We start from the raw sequence: 22119 nt of genomic DNA, 5'->3' as shown, positions 1-22119 counted from the left end.
TTAAGTATACAGTCCATATTAAATTCTGTAAGTAAAACACAAGACAAACTGTCTCAAGGTTATCCACTCATCACTTAAGTAGGCCTTAAATGAGTACATTAAGGTACCTCAACAGTTCAGCTACAGTACCTGACATTCTATAAAATGCTTATGGTTTAGATCAACATGCTTTATTTTTGCTTTGCAGTGGACAAGGTTATGCACTTTATGATTAAATGAGCTACAGAATCCTGAACTCATGTATGTCTAAGACTCCTGGCAACTACCTTCTACAACTTCATTCAGGAAGCGATACAGATAGATCTTGGAAACAGCTAGGATTTTGTCCCTGCAAGGCCTGAGAGGGTGCGTTGAAATGTTAGTGGTATCATTAATTAGAAGTTTATTCTGTTTTATAACCTAGTTTAATTCATAGTCTGCTTATGCTGTTTCCTCTTCCATCAAGATTTCTTTGTTTTCCTTCCTTATAGTCATACTAATCCTCTATTCTATGTCACCAAGCTAAATAAATGAGTAGCATTCTTCCCTTCCCCCCAGCCCTACCATCAGCTGTCCGTTCTCCTGATCATTCCAGGAGCTACTTTCAACCTCATTTCACTTTGAACTTCCATTCTTAAACACAGAACTTCATTAGTTTTTCACACAGTCTTAAAAATACCTGGAAAGCAAGGGCTTTCATTCATGAAAGACAAATGCAGTTTTGTATCCATCATACTGGACTGTGGTTTCCAGTACAGAATGTTTCTTTGTAATAAAACACTTTCATTTTTGGGCAGGTAGCAGTGGATGCCATTTATCTGTATTTCACCAAGGCTTTTGATGCTATTCTATAGTAGCGTTGCAATCAACTCAGTTACGTATCAAAGGTTGAAAGACTGGCTGGGCCACTGGACTCAGAGGGTTGAGGTTATTGATGGTTAGGGACTGGGACAGGTTTCCTAGGGAGGCTGCAGAATCTCCATCCTTAGGGGCTTTCAAAGTTTGACCGAGTAAGGTCCCAAGTCAACCTGGACAAATTCTTACATTTAAGTCCTTAAGGTATAGGACAAGGCTTTCTAAATTCCAATACAGTCCATGTCATAGAATCATAGAATCGCTTTGGTTGGAAAAGACCTTCAAGATCATCGAGTCCAACCTTTAACCTAACCCTGCCACCCGACCACTAAACCATGTCCCTAAGCACCTCATCTATCCTTCTTTTAAATACCTCCAAGGATGGGGACTCTACCACCTCCCTGGGCAGCCCATACCAGAGCCTGACACAGAAATTGCCAAATCGCCCAAAATTGTCGCAATCTAAGTATTCTGCCCAGGACTGAAGTGCAGGCCTACTGGTATGAGTCTGCTATGTGCTCTATTTGCTGTGCTCTCTTCAGTAATGCTAGATCAGCACCCAGTTTCCTTGATACCAAAAGCTACTTTTTGAAGATCAGGAAGTGTTTCCTTAAGGACCCGCTGTTCTCCTTCTAGTTATTTTTTGCTTCAAAAAGTGCAGGAGGAGAAAACAGTTAAACCTCTTATGGTTAACCTGGGGACTGGTCAAAATAAATTGAAACAATAATGTGTATAGCCAGGTGATTAGTGTGCTTCAGGGCAAAAATGATTCTGCTTAGGGACTGTGGACAGTCTACCACAGGACAATTCCAAGGCTAATCAAGTTTGAAATGACATGGGAGATATCCTTAGGGATCCAGTACTACCTGCTCTATTCGTAACAGTAACATTGACGAGAAAACATGGGATGAATCATGTGACTCCTGTAGTGTGAATGCCTTTCAGCTTGAACCTCCACACCATGTATATATGTGTTAACCACTTAGCAGAACACACAATTGTTTTAGTATTTAATGCAGTAAGTAAAATTGTGGGCTTGCATACTAGTGATTCAGCCAATCAAGAGGCTTAGGATTCTCCTTTTGAAGAAACTCATGTTTCTAAACCATGTTTTTCTGAAAGTATGTCAAGAGTACCTAACTCTTGCAAGCTATGATGGCATACACAGTGAGCAAGCCAGAAATCAAAATTCCTAACATGGAAGTTATTTGTCTTTCAACAGCACACTTGAAAACATAGTTACAACTGTTTGAATGCCACGAAGGACAGTTTGCCATGCAGACTGTGACACATCAGCCCTTTCAGCCACCACTGATCATAACAATCTGCTATATCCAGCTGAACGTGAAAACTGCTTACACCAGTCAGGCATTCCTCTGACAGCTTAAGCAAGCTGAGAGTGACCAACACCCGGGCCCCTAATGCATGTTTGCTATCAGGCCAGTGTAATTGCTGCCCTCAAACCAAGCACATCTAAACTTTTGGAGTTAACAAGTCACTGAAACTGTCTCCTTAGAGAAAGGGAGGGTCTTATCAGAGCTGAACAGTGCTTCTGAAAGATAAGAATGGAGAAAGTGTAACAGTACAAGTGGTTCTCTTCCACGTAAGTTATCTATACCCTCATGATTAACGGCGAATATGAAATAAAACCCTAATATTAAGAAAGAGAATGAAAGCTGAACAATTTTACTTTGAATCTTAATATGTCTGTGTAAAAATCAGGTGAACTGCAAGCTTCATGAACATTATTTCCTGAGAGAGTCAACAGAAGTTTCACCTTTAAAGTTCCAGGATATTTAATAGAAAAAATAAATGCCAACGTAATTTTAATCAGGACATTTACAAAGTTACTCCAAAATACCAGTCCCTCTCCAATTCATCAGTAAAAGGGGAGGGGAAAACAAAGGATCAAACCCTTTCCAAAGGCTGTAAATATCTTGAATGAAAATAAAACATGCATTTGTGAACTGAATGCTGTTGTGAATATTTTAAGAGAAAACACTAGCTTTGTTTTTCAGACAAATTTAGTTTCCCCCCAAAATGTTAGACACTGCTTGACATTGAAGAAGCAGTCTTCTCCATCACAAGTATGATTATCTGGGACATACTGATTACACTAGAATAACACATTAACACATGGGGTTTCAAATAAACAGTAATAATGTATCATTCTGGAAAAAACCCACCCACCCAACTAGGACTAATTTAATGAGATGAAAAAATGCATACATAACATTTCCATGTGCCTCCTTGCAAATATAAGCCTCATTTTAACAAAATAGGTAATATGAAGAGTTTGGCTGCATCTACCATAGACTATTTAGACGCTCATACCATCAGAAGTATTCCTAGATGTATTTTGAGCTAGGACCCAAAACCGCAAAATATAGATGTGTCCAGCCCTCCACTACATGAAGAGTTTAGGAAAACAGATCAATTGAGGGAACTAATATTTATCTGAATTCCAACAGCACCTAAGAATTCAAAACCTAGACCCCATTATTTTAGACAGGCACTGCCTAAAACAAGACCACCCAGAACACCCAACTCCCCCACTTGCCACCCCCTCCCCCCCCAAAAAACAAAAACCCACCAAAAAAATCCACAAAAACCAGCCCCAACAAACAAAGCTAAGAAAATAATGAATGAACCTTTGGGTTCAGTCTAAGAAAAAGAGTGAAATACAAATGGATGAGAAAGCAATCTGGCAGTATTGGTCATTCTGACAGCAATAACAAAATTGCAGAAAGTCTTAGAAGATGCACATGAGAGCAGGAATTAGCACTGAAGCAAAGTATGCCACAGTGAAACCCAGGGATATGATCCTAACACAGCTTTGTAGTAGAATCTCTGGGTTCTGGACCCTCCTTACGGCCAGGAGTGCAGTTCCTCCAAGTCTGCTGGGGATGCTGGTGTGGCTGCCAAGCTGTGTTTTTTGTCCTGTGTCGTTTTCAGCCCATTCAGCTCCCAGTCTCTCCACTGGTGACAAGGAAGGGAGGGTACAAGAGCTAGCCATTTTAAGCAGAGGAAAGGCACTGGAGAACCACAGCAGCCCCCTGAATTTGCCAGCACTCAGGTTCTTTCTCTCTTTCAATACCTTTAAAACTGGCCATCTCAGAAGTGCTCTGGACATCCAAGGTGTTTCCCAGAGCAAGGACAGAAGAGTTACATGACAGCAACATTCTCCCTGTGATCAGTATTGTCCCCACAGCTTTGCAGGACGGGCTGTTAAGTATCTGCTTCAAAAGCGCTCTAAGTCCACAGCAACTGTACCAAGCCATATACTGAAGATAAATTAAAAATATAACCAGAATAAATAAATGAACTTTGGAAGAAAGCCATCAAAGCCTGCAGCACACAGAAACAGTCACACCAAGTCTGGAAACCTCTATAACAAGCTATTTTTTCAAGCTACAAGAAATCACTAATTTGAGAGAGATGATAATGCCAGCAAGGGAACTAAATTTAACATGGGCAAACATTAAACAAAGTTTAGGATGTTTGTGCAAGGAACTAAGAATTAGATTTATGAAGATTACTTTTTTAAAGAGGCAGGTCAGGCAACGACTCATTTTGTCAAAAGAAGAAAGGCCTGTAGCAGCATTACTAGTAACACCCAGCTGCCTAGGCCCAGTTGATTTATCTTGCAAAACAATTTAAGGAAGTTTCAGCACTAGCAAGCAGAGAAACAAGAGGTTCAGTTGCCAAAACCACAGCACCTGGTGCCTGACCTCAAGCTGCCACCCTAGGAGAAGGCAGGTGGAGCAAGGTGACATCTCAGTTCTGACAGCGCCGTGCAGAGACCCTCTCCGGTATGGCACGAACATTCTGTATGTGTTTAGAAATTGGTATCTCAGTCATAGCCCAGTATGGAAATATTTGTCTCTTTCTCATCAGCAAAAAGGATGAACAAAGGATCAACTTCAGATTGCAGGGACTATTAAAAACTTAGAGAGAAAATATAAGCCTCAACCACTCTTTTGTTTTCTTTCAACTTACAATCAACCTTTTCAAATGTTCATTGCTATTGCACTTTGACTGCATGCGTAGCGAGGCCTAATACCTCACAATTATTAAAAATGTAAACAATCTAATACCTAATTAAATGGAAGATCTAGTCGAGGTATGATGCATAAACTTCCTAATTTAGGACAGTGGGTATGACAAGTACCTGTCATCAAGGAAAGGTTCTAGGCTTAATGATCAGTGTAAGAAAATACTGGAGTGCACTTTGCTTTTTTATTTTTAAAGATACTTAGATCATCAGTTCATACTAAGTTTTGTTTTACGGTAGTAAAGAGTGGAAAGCTGACTTTAAAAAGATCTTTGTAGCAGTGTTATTGGATTGATGCAAACTTGCAGTTCTGACATCCACAGGGATAAAGTACTACATTCTCATCTTTCACATGTAAGCCCCTATTATTGTATCTCCTTAACAGCCAAAGAACTACAGGCATTCACTTACCAACTACACCTAACCAATAAATCAAGAACCTCACAAGTTGTGCAAGTCTCAAACTATTCAAGCTATTAAAACCAGCATCACTTTAATTCCCTTTGCATAATATCTTAATATGAAAGCCAAAGATAAGTTTTAATTTGTTTTGTTCCCTTTGGCTATGCTGCCTATCAAAGCTCAGAAACGTGCTCGGGCAGGAGGAGCATTCCCAGAGAAGGCAATCCACCTTTTGTTCTCTTGCATCCTCTCATGCCTTTTGTCTAAAGTGCTTTGACAGAAGAATGGTTGCCAGCATTTTTGACATTCTAGAAACTGACTGGCATCTCTTCTGTTGCAGTACAATAAAGGGACACAGTAAATACCAAACATTTAATAAAGAAGTGGGAAACCAACATTAGTGGCTTTTTGAATGTGGAGCATATCACCTTGGTTAGTTACCTAGATTTTGATTTTCTTTTTTTTTTATTATGGGAATGTATCTAACTCCTACAATGCTCAGCCCAAATCTGCTCTATCACTATAAAAATAACAAAAGGCCTTTCAGGTAAATAATCCAGGGTGATTTATTTGCTTCCAGAAAGCATCCTTGTTTTATTATATCACTCAATTTGGTCCAGCAATTATGCTATTTCATGTCAGATAGGTTTTCATCCAAATTTCAGAACAACCACTAATGAAACATTTATTCAAAAATGTGTGCTTCATATATGCTGCCCATCTCTTTCACGTGCTTCCCACTTTGTCCTGCATAAAACAGAAGTAGTGGTACCAATAGTCCTTCCCTCTTTTCTACACAAAAGTTACACTTGCACATTAACTTTATGATCATTCATTGAAGGAAAAATCCAACTTCAAAAACAGAGCATGTCTTGTCGACATAGCAACATTTTAAAAATATTCCCATCTGTAGATACTTCTATACCCATTTTTCTGATTTGACTTGTTTTACACATTAACATAACCTATTCTCTACCTTCCTCACAGCAAAGAAGATTCTCATACAGTCTTCTTCAATCTCTCCTTAAGAGCTGATTAACTATTGCTTTTACTAGCATAGTTGGACTCTGGCTAAAATGAAGTGTTTGTCCCGAGGGAAAACAAGGGATACTACTATTTTTAATTAGCTGGCCAAGATATGTAGATATATAGATATATATTAAAGAAGATATTCTTGGTAAACTTCAGATACCTTTTACACTGCTACAGGGCATGCTCAAATTACATTTGAGTTAATTTAGAAAGTTCATCTCCATTCTACATTTCATTGCCAGAGAGATAAATTAAGAGCCTATTATTTAAAACCTATTTTGTTAGTTAGGAACACATGTTTATAGAACCAGTTGTTGCCACATGACAATTTCATATTCTGCAAGTAAACCTGGCTACAAAGAAAGATCAAGATAAAAACCAAAGTCAACAGCACCTCCAAAAGAAGTATGCACCAAACCCCAGAGATCTGTAACTCTGAAAAATTAAGGCAGTAAAAAGCCTGCTGCAGGCAGAGTCTGAAATGAGAAATATCTTGCAGATTTACCAGCTGGTAAAAGCACAACAAGTATAATGTCAAGATCACTTCCTCCCTATCCCCAAGATGTTGCTGTCTTGCAAGGCTCACTGAGAACTATTTCCTTTACATACTACTACAAATTTAAATCTTTTCGGGGAAAACACCACTGAAAAAAAGACACCACAGTTACTTTCCTAAATCTAATAAACTGTAAAAACAGTGGCATTGGTTCCCCCCTTCATTATAAATGCAAGAGCGCAACCAGAGCATACTCATCTCCACCAATTCAGAAATATTATCAGACCTTCGTATGGCTGAATGACTTCTGAGAAGGTATAATCAAACTGTAAACTCAGGAGATTTACACTTCTCTAATTAAATGCCAATGCAAACTACTGTTCACGGTACTTAGCTATAAATCACATTTTTGTTGAAAAAATGCATTATCCCAAAGGAGGAAAAAACCCAAGCCACCCTAAAACTGTTAAAGCCCTTAATGCTCAAAGTAGTTTCTCTTATCTAATGCCAATGGAGTACCAGCAATTAGGTTATGCACCTAAAAGTAATGCAAATCTGTGACTTAGCATCCTGCTTACACATTCAAAATTTAAACTTCCAGAAACTGTCTCTGCATCACAACATTACAAGAATGCAAGAACAGAAATGAACATACTACACTGAAAATTACCAGAGCGTATTTATGATTAACTGGCTGATGCTTTCTTCCCTTCTTCCCATACCAGAGCCGAGACATTTCCCTTCTAAAAATAAAATGAGACTAAAAAAGAAATTAAGAAAAAAAAAGATATCATTCAAGGGTGTTTGAAATCATTCTCTGTACCTGCTGTCAGTTCCAGGCACAGGCAGAGCCCCACGACGGTGACAGGATACTCTGCTAGATGCACACGTTTGACTGACATGGCAGGGAACAAATGAACGAGTGTGCAGGAGGGGGATGTATCGCCAACGGTGACGGTACAGACGAAGAAAGGTTTCCTGTATTCAAGTATGGTTGCAGAGCACTAGTTTGTTAAAAAGGCTAAAATATTTAAAGATACAGACCAACTTAATTTTTCTTATCCAATACTGAAGCATGCAAGCTCCCCGCCCCCAAGAACTGCTTGCAATATGCTGTTGCATTATAACCGTTCATGAACAAGTTTAATGGTAACAAGTTTGCACTCAACATTAAAATAACCATGTCTTGCTTATGTTGACAACTGTATATATACCCTGTCAGTTACTTCTTAGAGTCCAGAATCAGTTGAAAAAGTGGTCAGTAAAGTTTTTTTTTTTAAATATTCTTTTTAAAAAAAGGTTTTAAAGCATTCAGAAACTGTTAGCCTTACAGCACTTTTGTCCACTACAAGAAGAAAATGAACCCTTTTGTCTATAAGCTAAACTTGCTCTGTGGGTTAACTGATAGTCCCAGCAATAAAGTATTTTTGGAATCATGATTTTTTTTCTTTTTTTAAAGAAGGATTTCTATTTCAACGGGTGTGCGCAACAGTAATACACACAGCAGTGCTTTGAGAATTTCCTTCTAGTAGCACTTGGAGGCTTATTTTTTTTCCCCCTTCCCTCCTCCAAAAACACCCAGTAAGTACTCTGAGTCCTGGCTAAAAGTGTTAAATAGGCCAGGGCAGCAGCAGGCAGCAACAACATTAAAACATTGCTCACTCACGCTGTTGCACTGTGATTTAAAAGCCAAGATGTCCAAGCACAGAAGACCAGTACCAGAACTTGCATTTAATTATATTGCAGACTATGCACTGGAGCACCTGACCTTGCATTAGTATCTAATTCAATGTAATTCGGATACATAAAATGTTTTTCTTTTCAGCAAAAGGTTCCTCGGGAGCTGTTAACTCTAAAAATCAATTTGTTCCAACTTATGAGAGTTATTCAAGTAGCAAGTAAGAACATTTTTATCACTGAGACATTGAAAATTGGGCTTTAGGAAACTCAAATAATACAATAATTATTAATTAATAATCAAAATTACAATAATACACTAGATACACTCACATGGTCTAAGATTCAAACAATAAACCATATGCCCATTGATTATTTTGTTTTTTAAAACATGCGAGCTACTAGTGAGGTAAAACAAGAACAAAAAATGGACAGACTTAAAACTGCTTCAAATGAGAAAGTTACATTCAATATAAAAATGAAAATAAAAGCTACACCACCACCACCACGCACCCCACCCCCCACCCCAAAGTCTGACAAATCTTAAAGGAATGGAGAGCATGCAGAAAAACTATTTCAAACTATTTCTCAACATGCAACTTCTAAGCCAAAAAGCAAAAGCTAGCCATGCAACTACCAGCCCCCCCCGCCTGTTTCAGCAGTCTTTCCTCCCCCACCTTTTTCCTCTCAGAAAAAACAACTTTCTCCCTAATGCTAGCCAACACAATGTTTCTCCAAAACTGGCCATCACACAATTTCTTATTCTAGAACATTTAATCTTAAACAATTCAAGGAACTTACTTGGATGTTTTTAGCTTCTCTCTAAATAAAACTGGCTCCTCCCAGAGCTTCTCAAAAGGATCTAAAAACTTGCTCCAAAGAAAAGGGAGCAATAAACATCTTTGTTAGACCTGACCACTCACTTTTTCATGTAATTATAGTCGCAAAGTTTAATGGGAATAAATGCCCTAATAACTCACTCACTCTCTCTCTCAGACCTCCTGCCAGTCTGTTTTGATGTTGAGTCTTCCAGCAGCAGTGACTCCCACCAGCTGGTGGCTGCCCTGCATAAAAGTGGCAAAAGCTTTCTCTTGTGACTGACTTCTACCCCAGCCCTTTAATAGTCTTCCCGCTGCCCCCGAAATAGGTGAAAGATGTATTTCTATTAGCCAGAGAAAGAACCCACACATGAAGTTTGACCCCGGGAGCATCCCCTAATTAAAGATAAATATAATAAACTGCCCTTTTATTCCTTTGTGCATTGTGGGGTTATATTACTGATCTGTTCATGTGAATCAGAATCTCATATTTGGTTGCTATTTAATATATAACCTACCATATAAGTTCTTAGTTAAAAAGGTTCTAGAGAGGAGCACCGGCTCAGACCAGATATGTGCAGAACAGCAGCACACACTTAAGAGCATCCACCTTTTTGCTACCAAGACAACAGAGCAAAACAAACCCCATCTAATTACACTGAACAATAATCTTGTTATTGTCATTGTTAGTTTGTAACCAAGCTAAATATCTCCACACAATCGATGTTCAAGGCAGAAGCACGTAGTCCTTTCAGTAATTGTCATTCACGATGTTTTTTCTAAACTTATCTGTCTTAAAAAATATTCAAAAATAACAGAGAAGGAGAGTGCCAACAAATACAGGTACAACTTATAAAATGTCTTATTTTCACTCCAAATCAATTAACAAGTTTACACCTTTTGCCATACCATATTTAAAGTTATCAGCTGAGATGCTCTCATAACCCAGAAACAAGATAGTGAGTACAATAACTCTATAAACCTGTGTAGGAAAACTGGATGCTGGGCATGAAAGAACATCTTTGCGGTTTGATTAGATGGCATGATTCTGTTTCACCTAGTAGCTAACACAGTGTGTCCTGATACCACAATGATAGAAAAGTTGTGATACTGAATTCTACAATCCCTGTATTTAATATGCATGCTTTGTGATCAATATTACATTAGTAAAAAGTAATTTATTTCCCCCGCCCCTTCTCTTTTAAGGAAGGGAGGTTAGCCCAGAGAAATACTGTAGGAGGGGGCATAATTACTCAGTTTATTTAGAACTCACTGTCGATTCTGCATGAAGCATCTGTGTAGGTGACCAGGTTTTGTGATGAAAAGCCACAAATATGGTGTACTAAAGATAGGCATCCCCAAGTGTCTCCTGAGAAGATTATATGAGGCGTATGTACAAAATGAGATTGTTCTCAAAATTTAATACTCCAGTTTCAGAAGCAGCCCCGAAAATTGAGAACAACATACACAATCTGGTTCCTGTGATTTACAGCTCAAGTGCCTCAGTGCAATTTGTAAGCCACTTGCCTTTTTGACTGAGAATGAAAGCTTGTTTTTATGCCTATGTATTGGTTTGCCTGGGAACAAACAAATCAATAAGCAATGACATTAGTTTCACTTTCGGTAGCCTATCTACTTGTTAGAATGTATTTTTAAAGACATGAGATTGCTATTTAATTACATCTAACAGGCATGCTTCACAGATTATAATGAAAAATCCCATCACCAAACAGCCCAAAAGAAAAAACTGAAAGCTGCCTCAAGTAGTGTTTAAAATGGTGTAGTTTCAATAAACATTAGTAAAATATGGCAGAAAACAACTCCAGAATTATAAACTCTTACAGTCTTATACTACTTATAATTTTAGAATAGCATTTTACTGCTGTGTTAAGAGATGTACATCCTGTATGTTTACTCTTTGTATTATAGTTTTAGGATATATGTTGCCAAGAACTTCAAAATTAGGAAGACACCCAATTTAGATGCTCAGGACACCTAAATTGTCATCTTTGGAAGGAATCCCACTAGGTGAAAGGCAGGCATTTTTGTATTTTGATGATATAAGGCATACAAAAGTGTCAGCTGAATTAAGGTCTGGTTTATCTTTAATAAGAGGCAGACAAGGACAAAAAGGGACAAAAGTCTTACAGATGACTTTAATTTAGAATGCAATAAAAAATAAAAAAATAAAAATCAGGTACTGGCTCCTAAGCAAAACTACTACTTTGTTTTCTAGAACAACTGGATCTTGGTAAAAGTTGTTGCAGGTGAAGCTAACATGGGATGGCAGTTAACTGAGGTCTGATCCTTCCCCTGTTCCTGCTACAAGGAACATGCTAAACAGTACAAAAGCCACCTCCAGCACAACAGTACAGTATCCCGTCCAACATGGACTGGCATAGCTGCTTAGTTGGCCGATAATGTTTCCATAAGAAAAGGAAGTCTAATTTGAGAAGTCATCCTCTGCTTCCTTTCAACAGCTTAGGGGAAGGCTGGGGGGAAGCAACACTTTTCCATCCACAAAATTCTCCTCAAGATTTTCAAAGGTATGCTGAAAGCTGCTGAACGCCACTAAAAGTCTTAAAAGCACAGGCTTTTTAGTTGAATGATTCTGCTTGAACTCTTAGCAGAGGGACTGCCCCGCTTCTCTCTTAGAAACACAAAATAATCATCAATTACAATTCCACATTCATGATTCTAACTACCGGACAGCTCCAAGTAGTGAAAACATCCAAGTTTTCACTTAGAAGTTATAAACAGATTCCAAGTAGGTTAAGCAGAGAAAATAAATAAAGCAAAGCAAGAAGCATCCTATGCATGAAGTTGAGAGAGAGTACGATACTTGCTCAAGTTAACTTTCATTCTTGCTTTTGCAATTATCGGTCTCTACAAAGGACATCGCGTTATGTTAAAGGGCACCAGAGTCTCTCTCTTCAATCATGGTAAGTTAATTTTACCAGAAACTTTTCTAGTATTGCACTGCTGAAATTCAAGAGGCTCTCATCCTCCAGTACAAGAGCAAAGCCTATTAAACACACTTGTTATTGCACAGCAACACATGCAGAGTGACACATCCAATTTCTTAACAGACAACGCATGATGTAAAAAAACAAATGCCAACCTAGCATGTGTATCCAAGTATGCTATCTATCATAGAGACAACCTTTCAAGAAACATATCGGAAAAATACTCTTATTTTGAGGGCCGTTAACGTGGTGCATCTTTATACATTGCGTGCACTGTTTCATTCAAGAAGCCTGTACAGCTTCCAGGCTTCCTCTTCTCTCTGCTGATCCGGTATTATCCAGCTTGTTATACAGCATTATGAGCACACCACATTTTAAAATGTAAGACACAACAAGAAGCTGTTTCTCTAGCACTGAAGTGTAGAGTAGAGTAGGGAATGGAAGCAAATTTATAGAAAAAAACATGGTTAAGAATACAAAAGCTTAAGACAGCAGTGCATACAGAAACTGAAATGCCTCTTTTAATACAGAAGTGTTGTAGGTTACAGTCCAGATCCAATAAAGAACTTAAGCACCTACATGCAATACTCCAATCTTGAAAAACCTTCTTCAGATGTTACCTGACCAGGAAACATAATCACTGTTTATGACCTTCATGTTTCTACAAATACACAGAAACAGAATTTCTAGGCACTCCAGAAGTTACAGTTTTGATGATGCTGAAATGTCGAATGTCTAACTCAAATACCATTTCATGAAGGCAAAACTTAATTTTCAACTAATGGCTCGATTTAGTAAATATTTTCAAACCATGTTTAAAGTTCAGTTCAGTTTGACAAGTGAGTTACTACAGAGTACTGCTTTCCAGAACTATTTTAACTATATTTTCTACACAAATTTAATATGCAAAACCAAAAGGTAACGATTATGAAATGCAAGTTCAGTACAAGGCCCAGTTATTCTCAGAAAAATAGTTTGCAAATATCTATCAATTCATGCTTCATTTTGGAAATTAACTTCTAGACAGCTTTAAATCAAACTGATTTTCCGTATTTTCCAAACAATGGAAAAAACTAATGGAAACAATGAAACAGATAAGCTTCCAACTACTTTTAAGACCAGCTTGCAGGTCCCTAAGACAATAAGTTTCCTGTTTTCAAATATTTTGTGGATGAGTATTTATATTTATGTGGACCTGAAGTATGACTCGATCCTGAATAACAGCAATAAATAAGACCAAATGACATGGGGAATTTAGGAGGGGAGGGCTGGGAGGGATGGGGGGAGGAAAGGAATCAACACTTTAAGTAATTAAGAATTATTCCAGTACAGAGCAATTATTCCATTTCCTTAACAGATTTCAGGTTTAAATAGGAACTGATTTCCTTAACAGACTTCTTCACAAGTGCTCAAGATGAAGTTTCCTCAATGCCTCTAAAACAATTAGCTAGATTTAGTTACATACAAATAGAAGGTGCAAAAATCAGAATGTTTTTTGATAAAACTCACATGGGAAAGCACAAATAGTGTAATTTCTACTTTATGTCCTAACATTTCTTACGTTGAGTACTCATTTCTATTGTTTCCCCTCTAATGCCCTCCTCCCTGCACTGAGTTGTTAAAGCACAGCAATTTCCTTTACATCTAGTTATTAAAACTGCAAAAACCTTACTTGGAAAATTAGTTTCAGTTGTCCTTCCTCCCCAGATATGGTAAACTCATTCTCTGAAAATTTTAACAGATTAGGTACATGTGCATGTCAACTTCTGTAGAAAAATTTTTGAGCTTATCAGCACACTTTATGTGCACACAAGTTGAGTGCAAAGTTAATTTACCTCATTTAGGTCTACACTAGATCCCTGATAAGGTTAGTAACATTTTATATGAGGACTTGTTTTCCATGTCCTTTTCTTCCAATGGTCAACTTCAAAATGCCACCTGCCATTTCATATAGCAACAGCAGCAGGAACAAGCCCATCAAGGTTTTACAATCTGCTTTAGGAAAACAACAGTAGAATAACTGGATAATTGGAATTTCTGGGATTGAAGATCACAGAGATATCACTTCCCATCCCCACTTACTTTTTCCTGAATTAAAGTAGTTAAAGAGCCTGCAAGAAAGGTCATAGAAAATAATGCATACTGGGCAGCACTTCTTATAATCCTTCTTCAAGTTGTTCTATGACCAAGTGTGGTTCATAATTTGTGCTCTAATCTGTTGCAGTTTTTGTTTAGTTGGTTTTGTTTTTTAAAAATATACAATATATATACAAAGGATAAATGTTATTCCATTACAGGGATTATCAACAACACCTCTTTTAGAAAAGCAATCTTTTATGCAGCCATAAGAAACTATTGGCAGTTATTTTCTAGAAACAGTTGTGTTACTTGGAAACTCATTTCTCAACCAGGATTTGGAAACTGTAGGAGAATTCAAGTAGTTTTTCCTTTTCACTCTTCTTAAACTTCTTCAAGCATAAACCCAATCCTATTAGCAGTGCTTGAAGACCCATCCCTGCTTTCAAGTACTGTGGTACCATGCCTCTACCAACGCCAGGTGACAACTCCTTAAGGTTTTCAAACTGCAGTATTAATTGGCACCAAGATGATTGTAATGCATCAGCAGCTATTTAACAGCAATTACCTTAACACTATGTCATCAATTTCTATACACATTACTACATGCACAACTTGAACTTAAGGAAACAAAATTAGACCATATATACCAATGGAAGTTGTTTCCCAGGCACTGCACTACAGAAACAGCTTGCTGTCAAATCTTGCCATATTTAGATGCAAGCACAGAATATGCTTTAGAAAAAACATTTGTTTATCAACACAAGGGTTTCTAAACAGTATTGTTTGTGCAAACAGGTAAAGCAAGCCATTAGCACTTGAACTTATACACACTAAGTAAAAAAAAAAAACCCCATGATAAATATACTTCTATACCCGAAAGATGGTAAAAAGAAGCCAAAACAAAACCAAACCCACCCACTCACCCCCCCAAAATTAACCCAAATCACCCTCTTTCTTGGTGTATGCCCAGTCACTCAAGTGCAAGAAGGTAAAAGGTATTTGAGGAAAATGGATAGGGATAACATCACCAAGGACCTAGCAACGCAGTTTCAACTCTTACATAATATACAAAATAAAATTTTTGTCTATTCATTTCTAGTGGACACCAGAGACAAGTCTTTAGCATGGACTGATCTGAAGTGAAAAAGTATCCTTTTTAATAGAGCTTTGCCAATGTTACAGAGGCCTCTCTGGAAGGCAGATACTGAGGAACACCACCAGCAACAGGAGCTGCAAGGTACCCCACACAGAGTTTGTTTTAAACTGACAACTGAGTTAGCCACCTTTACTGATGGTAATGTTAGATAAAAGTAGATTCATGGTTATTTCTAGTAAGTCAGTTATCTATTAAGTGTGTAGCACAGAATATAAAAAGAGTCAGCTAAAGGATTCCCTGGATTTCATTTTTTTGGGATATTTCATACAACATAGTATTTAATCAAACCAGAGTTTAATATGATGGCAGGAGTCTTGATATCTTTGCCACTAGATCAGTTGAGGTTACATCTACTCAATTACTTGAGGAAAAAGGCTGATGATAGGAAATAAACTACTCTGTATACAGGTAGAAGAAGAAAGCATAAGCAGATGAATAATTAGAGTAAATTCAGTCCTATTCATTGATCCATTTAATAAGCTTATAAACCAATCCCTACTACTTGCTTCATATATTACTGATCTTTGCTTTCGCTTGTTCCTCCTTCTCATAATTCCTTTTCCACTAAAAAAAGCCAAAACCACAGTACTTCCTTCAAGTCTCTTGAGAAAAAGCTGCAGCTGAATGCATTAACATAGCACTAGCAAAGAAGCAAAACCTGTCCCAGAGCACCACACCTGGGTTACCCACTAATCCTCTTCCCCATTTCTCCAGTTTTAAGATACTGTACAACAACATCAGAGAGAATGCTTTTTGGAAAAAAGAAAAAGCTACTCCACTAGCTTCCTCTCTCAGTAAATCAAGAGTACTTCATGATGCATTTGTACACCAAGATTTTGCTTTCCATTTTCCTTCTACCCTGAGTTTTCCCATCACTGTGTTCTGAAGAAGGCATCCTATTTTTCATCCCAATACCCACAAAAAGATTTTAATTATACTCTTTCACCTGCTGTCTTGAATTACACCTGGATCACGAGCTGACAGAGAAAAAGCTTGTTGGGTTAAAGGAAGGAAGTGTATACTGATTGAAAATAATGACTGAAATTCAATGGGAATAATGGGTATGACAACAACAGCTACAGTTCCCTGCATGTACTGATACTTTCTAGCACATATGTTAAAAGCTGCTAAAATACAGTTGTATGTAATGACAGGTTGAACCATCTGGTACTGTCAAACATTTCTGATTAAAAAGTTAGTTTTTAACAGCTTTCAGATTTGTGCTAGAAGTCAGTCATAAGAAGTCACATTACTAAAGTTAAAATGCACAGAAGACCACATTAGCATATTTCTTGTAGTTGCATAACATCTTTTTTAAAGAAAAAGTTATCCATCTCACTAGTCACACTAACTTCTAAATCCAGCAAATTATTATTTGATAATCTTAAGAGAACCAAACTTGACATAACTTTCATATAACACATATGAAAATAACAGCATTTTTCAATGTCTTCTACAATTGTTTACAGAGGAGACCTAAATAAAGGCTTAGGGCATGACCTCATTCTGTAGTAACTTACAGATTTCTATACATGTAGGAAAAGGACTGCCTCTATCATCTTCAGAAATAACTCCTAAAAATTTACAACATTTAATCCTGAAGAAAAATTTACACTATTTTCTGTGGAAATTATTCTATTATTATATTAAGGTGCAAAGCTACTGAAGAGCTTATTAGAAGAGAGACTTACTGTGCCTTAAACCATAATATTGATCACTTGCCACCGATCCACGTTCTAAAAGGCCAAGTTTTAAAACATCAAATACTTATGAAGGCTTCGAGCAAAATTCAACACCAAAATACATTGCTGGTAAAAACACTCAAGCAATATATATACACCCAAAACATGAAGATTCAAAAGAAATCCTTTTATCATACTAATTTCAATGTCTCAAAGCAAAAGTGCTCCACGCAAAATCACTGAGCTGCAGAGATAGTGTTTTGTAAAACCACAGCCTAATACTTCAGCTAAGTAAGTGAGAAGTTTCAAGTCAGAGTTTGAAGTCAGATTCTAAATTTTGAAGCCAAGCCATAGTCCGACTATTGCAGCTTTAAGACTTTCTTTTACACTTTACATAAAACACAAGTATAGACTTCCTTAATTTCAACACGTTGGGGGCGTGGGGGGGGGGAGGGAAGGGAGAAGAAAAAGGAAAAAGTCAGTCTTACAAAGACTGCAATTGCTGTCCCAAGACTCAAGTTAAACAGTGCTGATGGGATATTTCTACAATATATATGACAAGAATCATCAAACTTTTGACTGACACTTGAATGCACAAGACTACAAGTGCTTTAACTATATGTACACTACAGAACAAAACCATGTAGACATGTAAAGATGTGTCCATAGAAACACAGTGGACACAGATTCACATGGGAGAAATGTGTTTGTTATAAAGAAATAGAGACAGTTCCAGTTACAGTATATTACTAAAATCCATGCAACAGCATCTTAATGTATGAAGAAGTTATAACTGAGAAGTTAGTTACTGGATTATTGGAAAAACATCATTAATAGATTAATTTTTCCTTTTTTGTTGTCTCATCCCTGTTTTGAGACTTACCAATATTCTAGTATTCAACATTCTAGATACAGGAATAATAAATATCAGGAAACTGTCAGTTTTCCTGACTAAAAACTAAGTCTGCTTCATCAAAGTTGGAACTACTTTGCTGTACTCACAGTCCTTTCAACTCTGAGTTTTAAGTTACAATTTGCTCCATACAAAAATTAATTGCAATTGTGAAATGTTGCCCTGAACTGATGTTAGAGCAAAGCATTAGGATGGCATAAATTAAACAGTCATGATCATAGTAAGCAGACTAATAAAACACATTATCTACTTTCCTATAAGAAAAACAAGGCAATGCTTTTTTTTTTTTAGTACTTCCATACGAATATAAAACTTTGACACTGTTCTTCCTTACCTCCCACTCTTTAGCAGCATCTTCAGTAGTAGATTCTTCACTAGTTTCAGGCTCTTCCTTCTTTTTTACCACAATAAATCCAGGTTCCCGAAGAGATTCCCCAGTATCTTCTGCATATATCTCTGGACTCCACTGGATAAAGAAGACATACAAGTGATCTGTCCTAAAGAAGTCAAGTAACAACATAGAAAAGAAAAAAAATAAGGTAAGTTTGTGATCTTTTGGGTCATGTCTAATAATTACGAAGTATTTAAGGTTAAAATGAAAATACTTACTATTTCATGTTTTACTACATATTAAAAGACATTTGCAAACAGCTAGATAGTTGGGGTTTTTTTGTTTCTTTTTAATTATATGAAGCTCACACTGGAGAAAAAACAGGAAACAAGCTGGCAATTGACTAGCTGTTTTCATGCACAAGTATGGTCCTTCAACCACTTCTGTCCCATTGGAAATCTCTGTTTACAATTTAAATAACTTCCAAAATAGAACACTAAGATTCTTTTATTCTACATAACAATCTAAAGAAAATTGGAATTTAAAAGTGTCTGCATGGCTGTTTTCCCCACCCCCGAAGAAGAGCTGAACACTCCCAAGACCTGTAACCAAAATTATCAGCCTGTGACAATTACTACAGATATGAGGAAATAAGGCTGAAAGTGTGCATATATATATATATATATATCAAACTACAGATTATTCTAACTGCAGTACTGCAGTTAGAATCCACGTTTTAAAGTTACCTCCTTTTAAGTTATCTGACACAAATGGCATGGTACTCTGGTTTGGAAGAACAAAATGCCCAAATTCCCAGAAAATTTATTTGCAATCCTAAGAGATGTCAGTCTATGCTGTTTAAGCATTTTCTATAGGTGCACAGATGGAACATTTAGAAAAAAGGCATGCAATGAATCCACTAGTATCTCTTCATCATGGAAAAGACAACTTCAGAGCTTGAGCTTTATGGCTCTGGTTATCAAGAGTTTGAATATTCCTTACATTTCTCTTTAGAGATATTTGCTACAGTTAACTTGCATACTAGAACAGGACAAAGACTAATATTTGGACTTTTTTTCCCCCCTCCTTACTAAATCCTTGCAATAGTGAGTACTGGAAGAACAGCAAGAGATACAGACCAGCAGTCTCTCAAAACTGCAGCTATAATTTTCACGTGCCTCTGTCTAAAAGGATGCAGCACACAGGTATGTAGTAACAGTCTCTGAACAGGGTCAGTTATTCAAAGTCACCCTTGTTAAAATTAAGGTTCCTGGATAACACTGATGAAAGGAGGGGAAAAAAGACAAATTTCTCTGACACCACGAGAGTAAAGCATTTCAGATACATAAGGCTACTTAAGTTCTATGACAAAGTCAGAATAAGAAGCTGCAGACTCCTCATGCACTGAACAAAGTATCAATTTTAAAAAGTCTCACATGAAGGAAAATTTAAAAAAAATAACTTTTTAAGAACTTGAAATTGTGTATAATTGTAGCAGTTAAAAAAAGTAAGGAACTCTAAGACACTCCTTCCCAGACTGGCTCATTTGAGATTAAGAACACTGAAATAATGCAGGTTTGTCAGATACGTATTTTTTTCCTCTTTCTTACCACTAGGTGACAAAGACAACTGGGCTGACACTAAATATTTTTACTTATGCAGAGTAGTGCTCAGCAAGGTTAACACTAAATTAAGAAAACAAACACCCCAATACCACCGCATGTGACTTTCTATGTACAAAAGCATAGGACACACATCGGATGGATAAAGAACAGATTACTAATCACCCATGCAGTTAGAGAGAGAAAGCCTTCATAGGTAGAATTATTTCCAAGGAGATCAGATACAGACTCTAAACTAAGAACAGTTTCTTCTTAAATAAGTGATAAATTCACCTTTATGCTGAAGGTAAGTACTTGCTCTGCTACATCAGCAAATGAACCAAAGAGACAGTAATCATTTTAATCAGCTGACCTAGATATCATTACCATACATGAAACATTTCTGTTTTCAAATTAAATACGATACAAATAGAATAAGAAAATTTGAGCTTGACTGTAACCACAAGAGGTCACCTGATCCAGCCTGGATTAACTATACTAGAATCAGTGTGACGGACATTTGTCTTAAGAAATTGCATAATCTCTGCCACTTGGGAGCAGCGAGGCGATGTCGAAAAGCAGGTTAGTGATGCAGTAGCATAGACTCAGTTCTCCCTGCTGGAAGACTCAAGTACTTTGATGTAATTTCAGTCCGTTACACATCTCCATTCACAGTGGACACAAAAAGATGACTGCCTTTCTTGTTGCAGCCAACTTTTAAGAATGAAATGATTTTATGTTTGTAATCAACCTTTTCTCCTTTAGATTAAAGAACCCCACTTACTTCTAATTTTCTTTATATGTTACACTTTCTAGGCATTAATTAGTCTTGCTGCTTTCCTCTGGACTCTCTCCAATTGATCCATATCTGTCCTCAACTGCAGTGCCCCAACTGGACATTCTATGCCATTCAGCTCAAAAGAAAAGATGGAAAAGTGACTTGATCATTGTGTGTAGGTATTTATACAAGATGATAGCTGATAGTTTTTTGTTGTTGTTTCTTCCTTTTCCCCCCACCTCTTCTGACAAGGATATAATAATCTCCAATACCCCCAAAAATCACATTCAACTTGAAAATAAGTCACAGTTTCCTAGCAGTAAAGATCATTTAAGACATCTCATGTCTTTGAATCACTGCACCAAATTTAGTTACTTTTCCAGTAGATACGTTTAAGTTGCTTCCTGGAAAAGATTTATGTTCCATATATAAAGATAAGACAAAAAGAACCCCATCTAGCTCTTTTGAACTCGGAGCTTTACATAGTAGACACAATTTTTAGAAAGTTTCCAAATAATGGGAAGCACAAGATAAGGGCAATAAAAACTTTGTTGCAGAACTCACTTTCTTCACCAGACACAACTTACTTGAATCTTTCTTTTGTTATTTACGTGCTACAAACACAAGCCTAAATAATACAATGACAAACTATTGGCTGAACCTACAAGAAACTCAAGTAAATCAGTAAAACTTCAGTATGGTAATGAGGTATTCCAGTGTTAAGTACAAGCCAATCATCAATATCCTCAGCTGCTGACCCTTTTTTGTGTTCTCTATAGACATAGTCACTGACAAATTTTGAATGGTGCAGAAAAAAAAGCTTGAAGACCTATTGGAAAATGTAGATTTTTTTTTTTTTTTTTTTTTTTTTTTTTTTACACCAGTCTACCTCCTTCTTACCTTTCTTGTGGAACAGCAAACCAGTACTCATGGTTTTTATCCCTCTGTGCATACTGTTGCATTGATGCGCTTGCTTGCGAAACAAATGTTTTTCTCATGGGTTTTCCAACCCTGAGACGCAGAAACTTGTGAGATCGATGCCGTCTTTTTTCTTTTGTAAGAGAAGAACCTATTAGTAAAGAAAGGGCAAGCTATCCACGATGTACAAAAGAGCTTAACAAAATTATTAGCCAATTTTGCATTAGGCAATAAAGGTATGTAGGATGTATATATGAAAAAGTAATAGGAGATGAGGTAACATAGGTAGTAATAATTACCTATCCTTTTTTTGTTACGTAAACTGCATCAACAGAATTAACTTCAGAGTGCAACACATTTGAATAATTCTAACATTCATTTC

At 37.0% G+C, this 22119-nt stretch overlaps 1 protein-coding gene across 3 annotated transcripts in view; it reads right to left on the bottom strand.

The window, feature by feature from the left end:
• Positions 1–22119, bottom strand: part of OXR1 (oxidation resistance 1) — a 67774-nt gene that overhangs the window by 14007 nt on the left and 31648 nt on the right. For all 3 annotated transcript variants that reach the window (XM_035893838.1, XM_035893837.1, XM_035893836.1), the window contains 2 exons: positions 21720–21888; positions 18444–18606 (listed from right to left, as the gene is read on the bottom strand). In XM_035893838.1, the coding sequence (XP_035749731.1) occupies positions 18444–18606; positions 21720–21888 (332 nt within the window). The remainder of the gene's footprint in view (positions 1–18443; positions 18607–21719; positions 21889–22119) is intronic.

The sequence above is a fragment of the Egretta garzetta genome, unplaced genomic scaffold (assembly GCF_000687185.1).
Source record: "Egretta garzetta isolate BGI_Z169 unplaced genomic scaffold, ASM68718v1 scaffold154, whole genome shotgun sequence".
Classification (NCBI taxonomy): domain Eukaryota; kingdom Metazoa; phylum Chordata; class Aves; order Pelecaniformes; family Ardeidae; genus Egretta; species Egretta garzetta.
The sequence above is the reverse complement of the archived record's forward strand: the minus strand, read 5'-3'. Positions and strand labels throughout refer to the sequence as shown.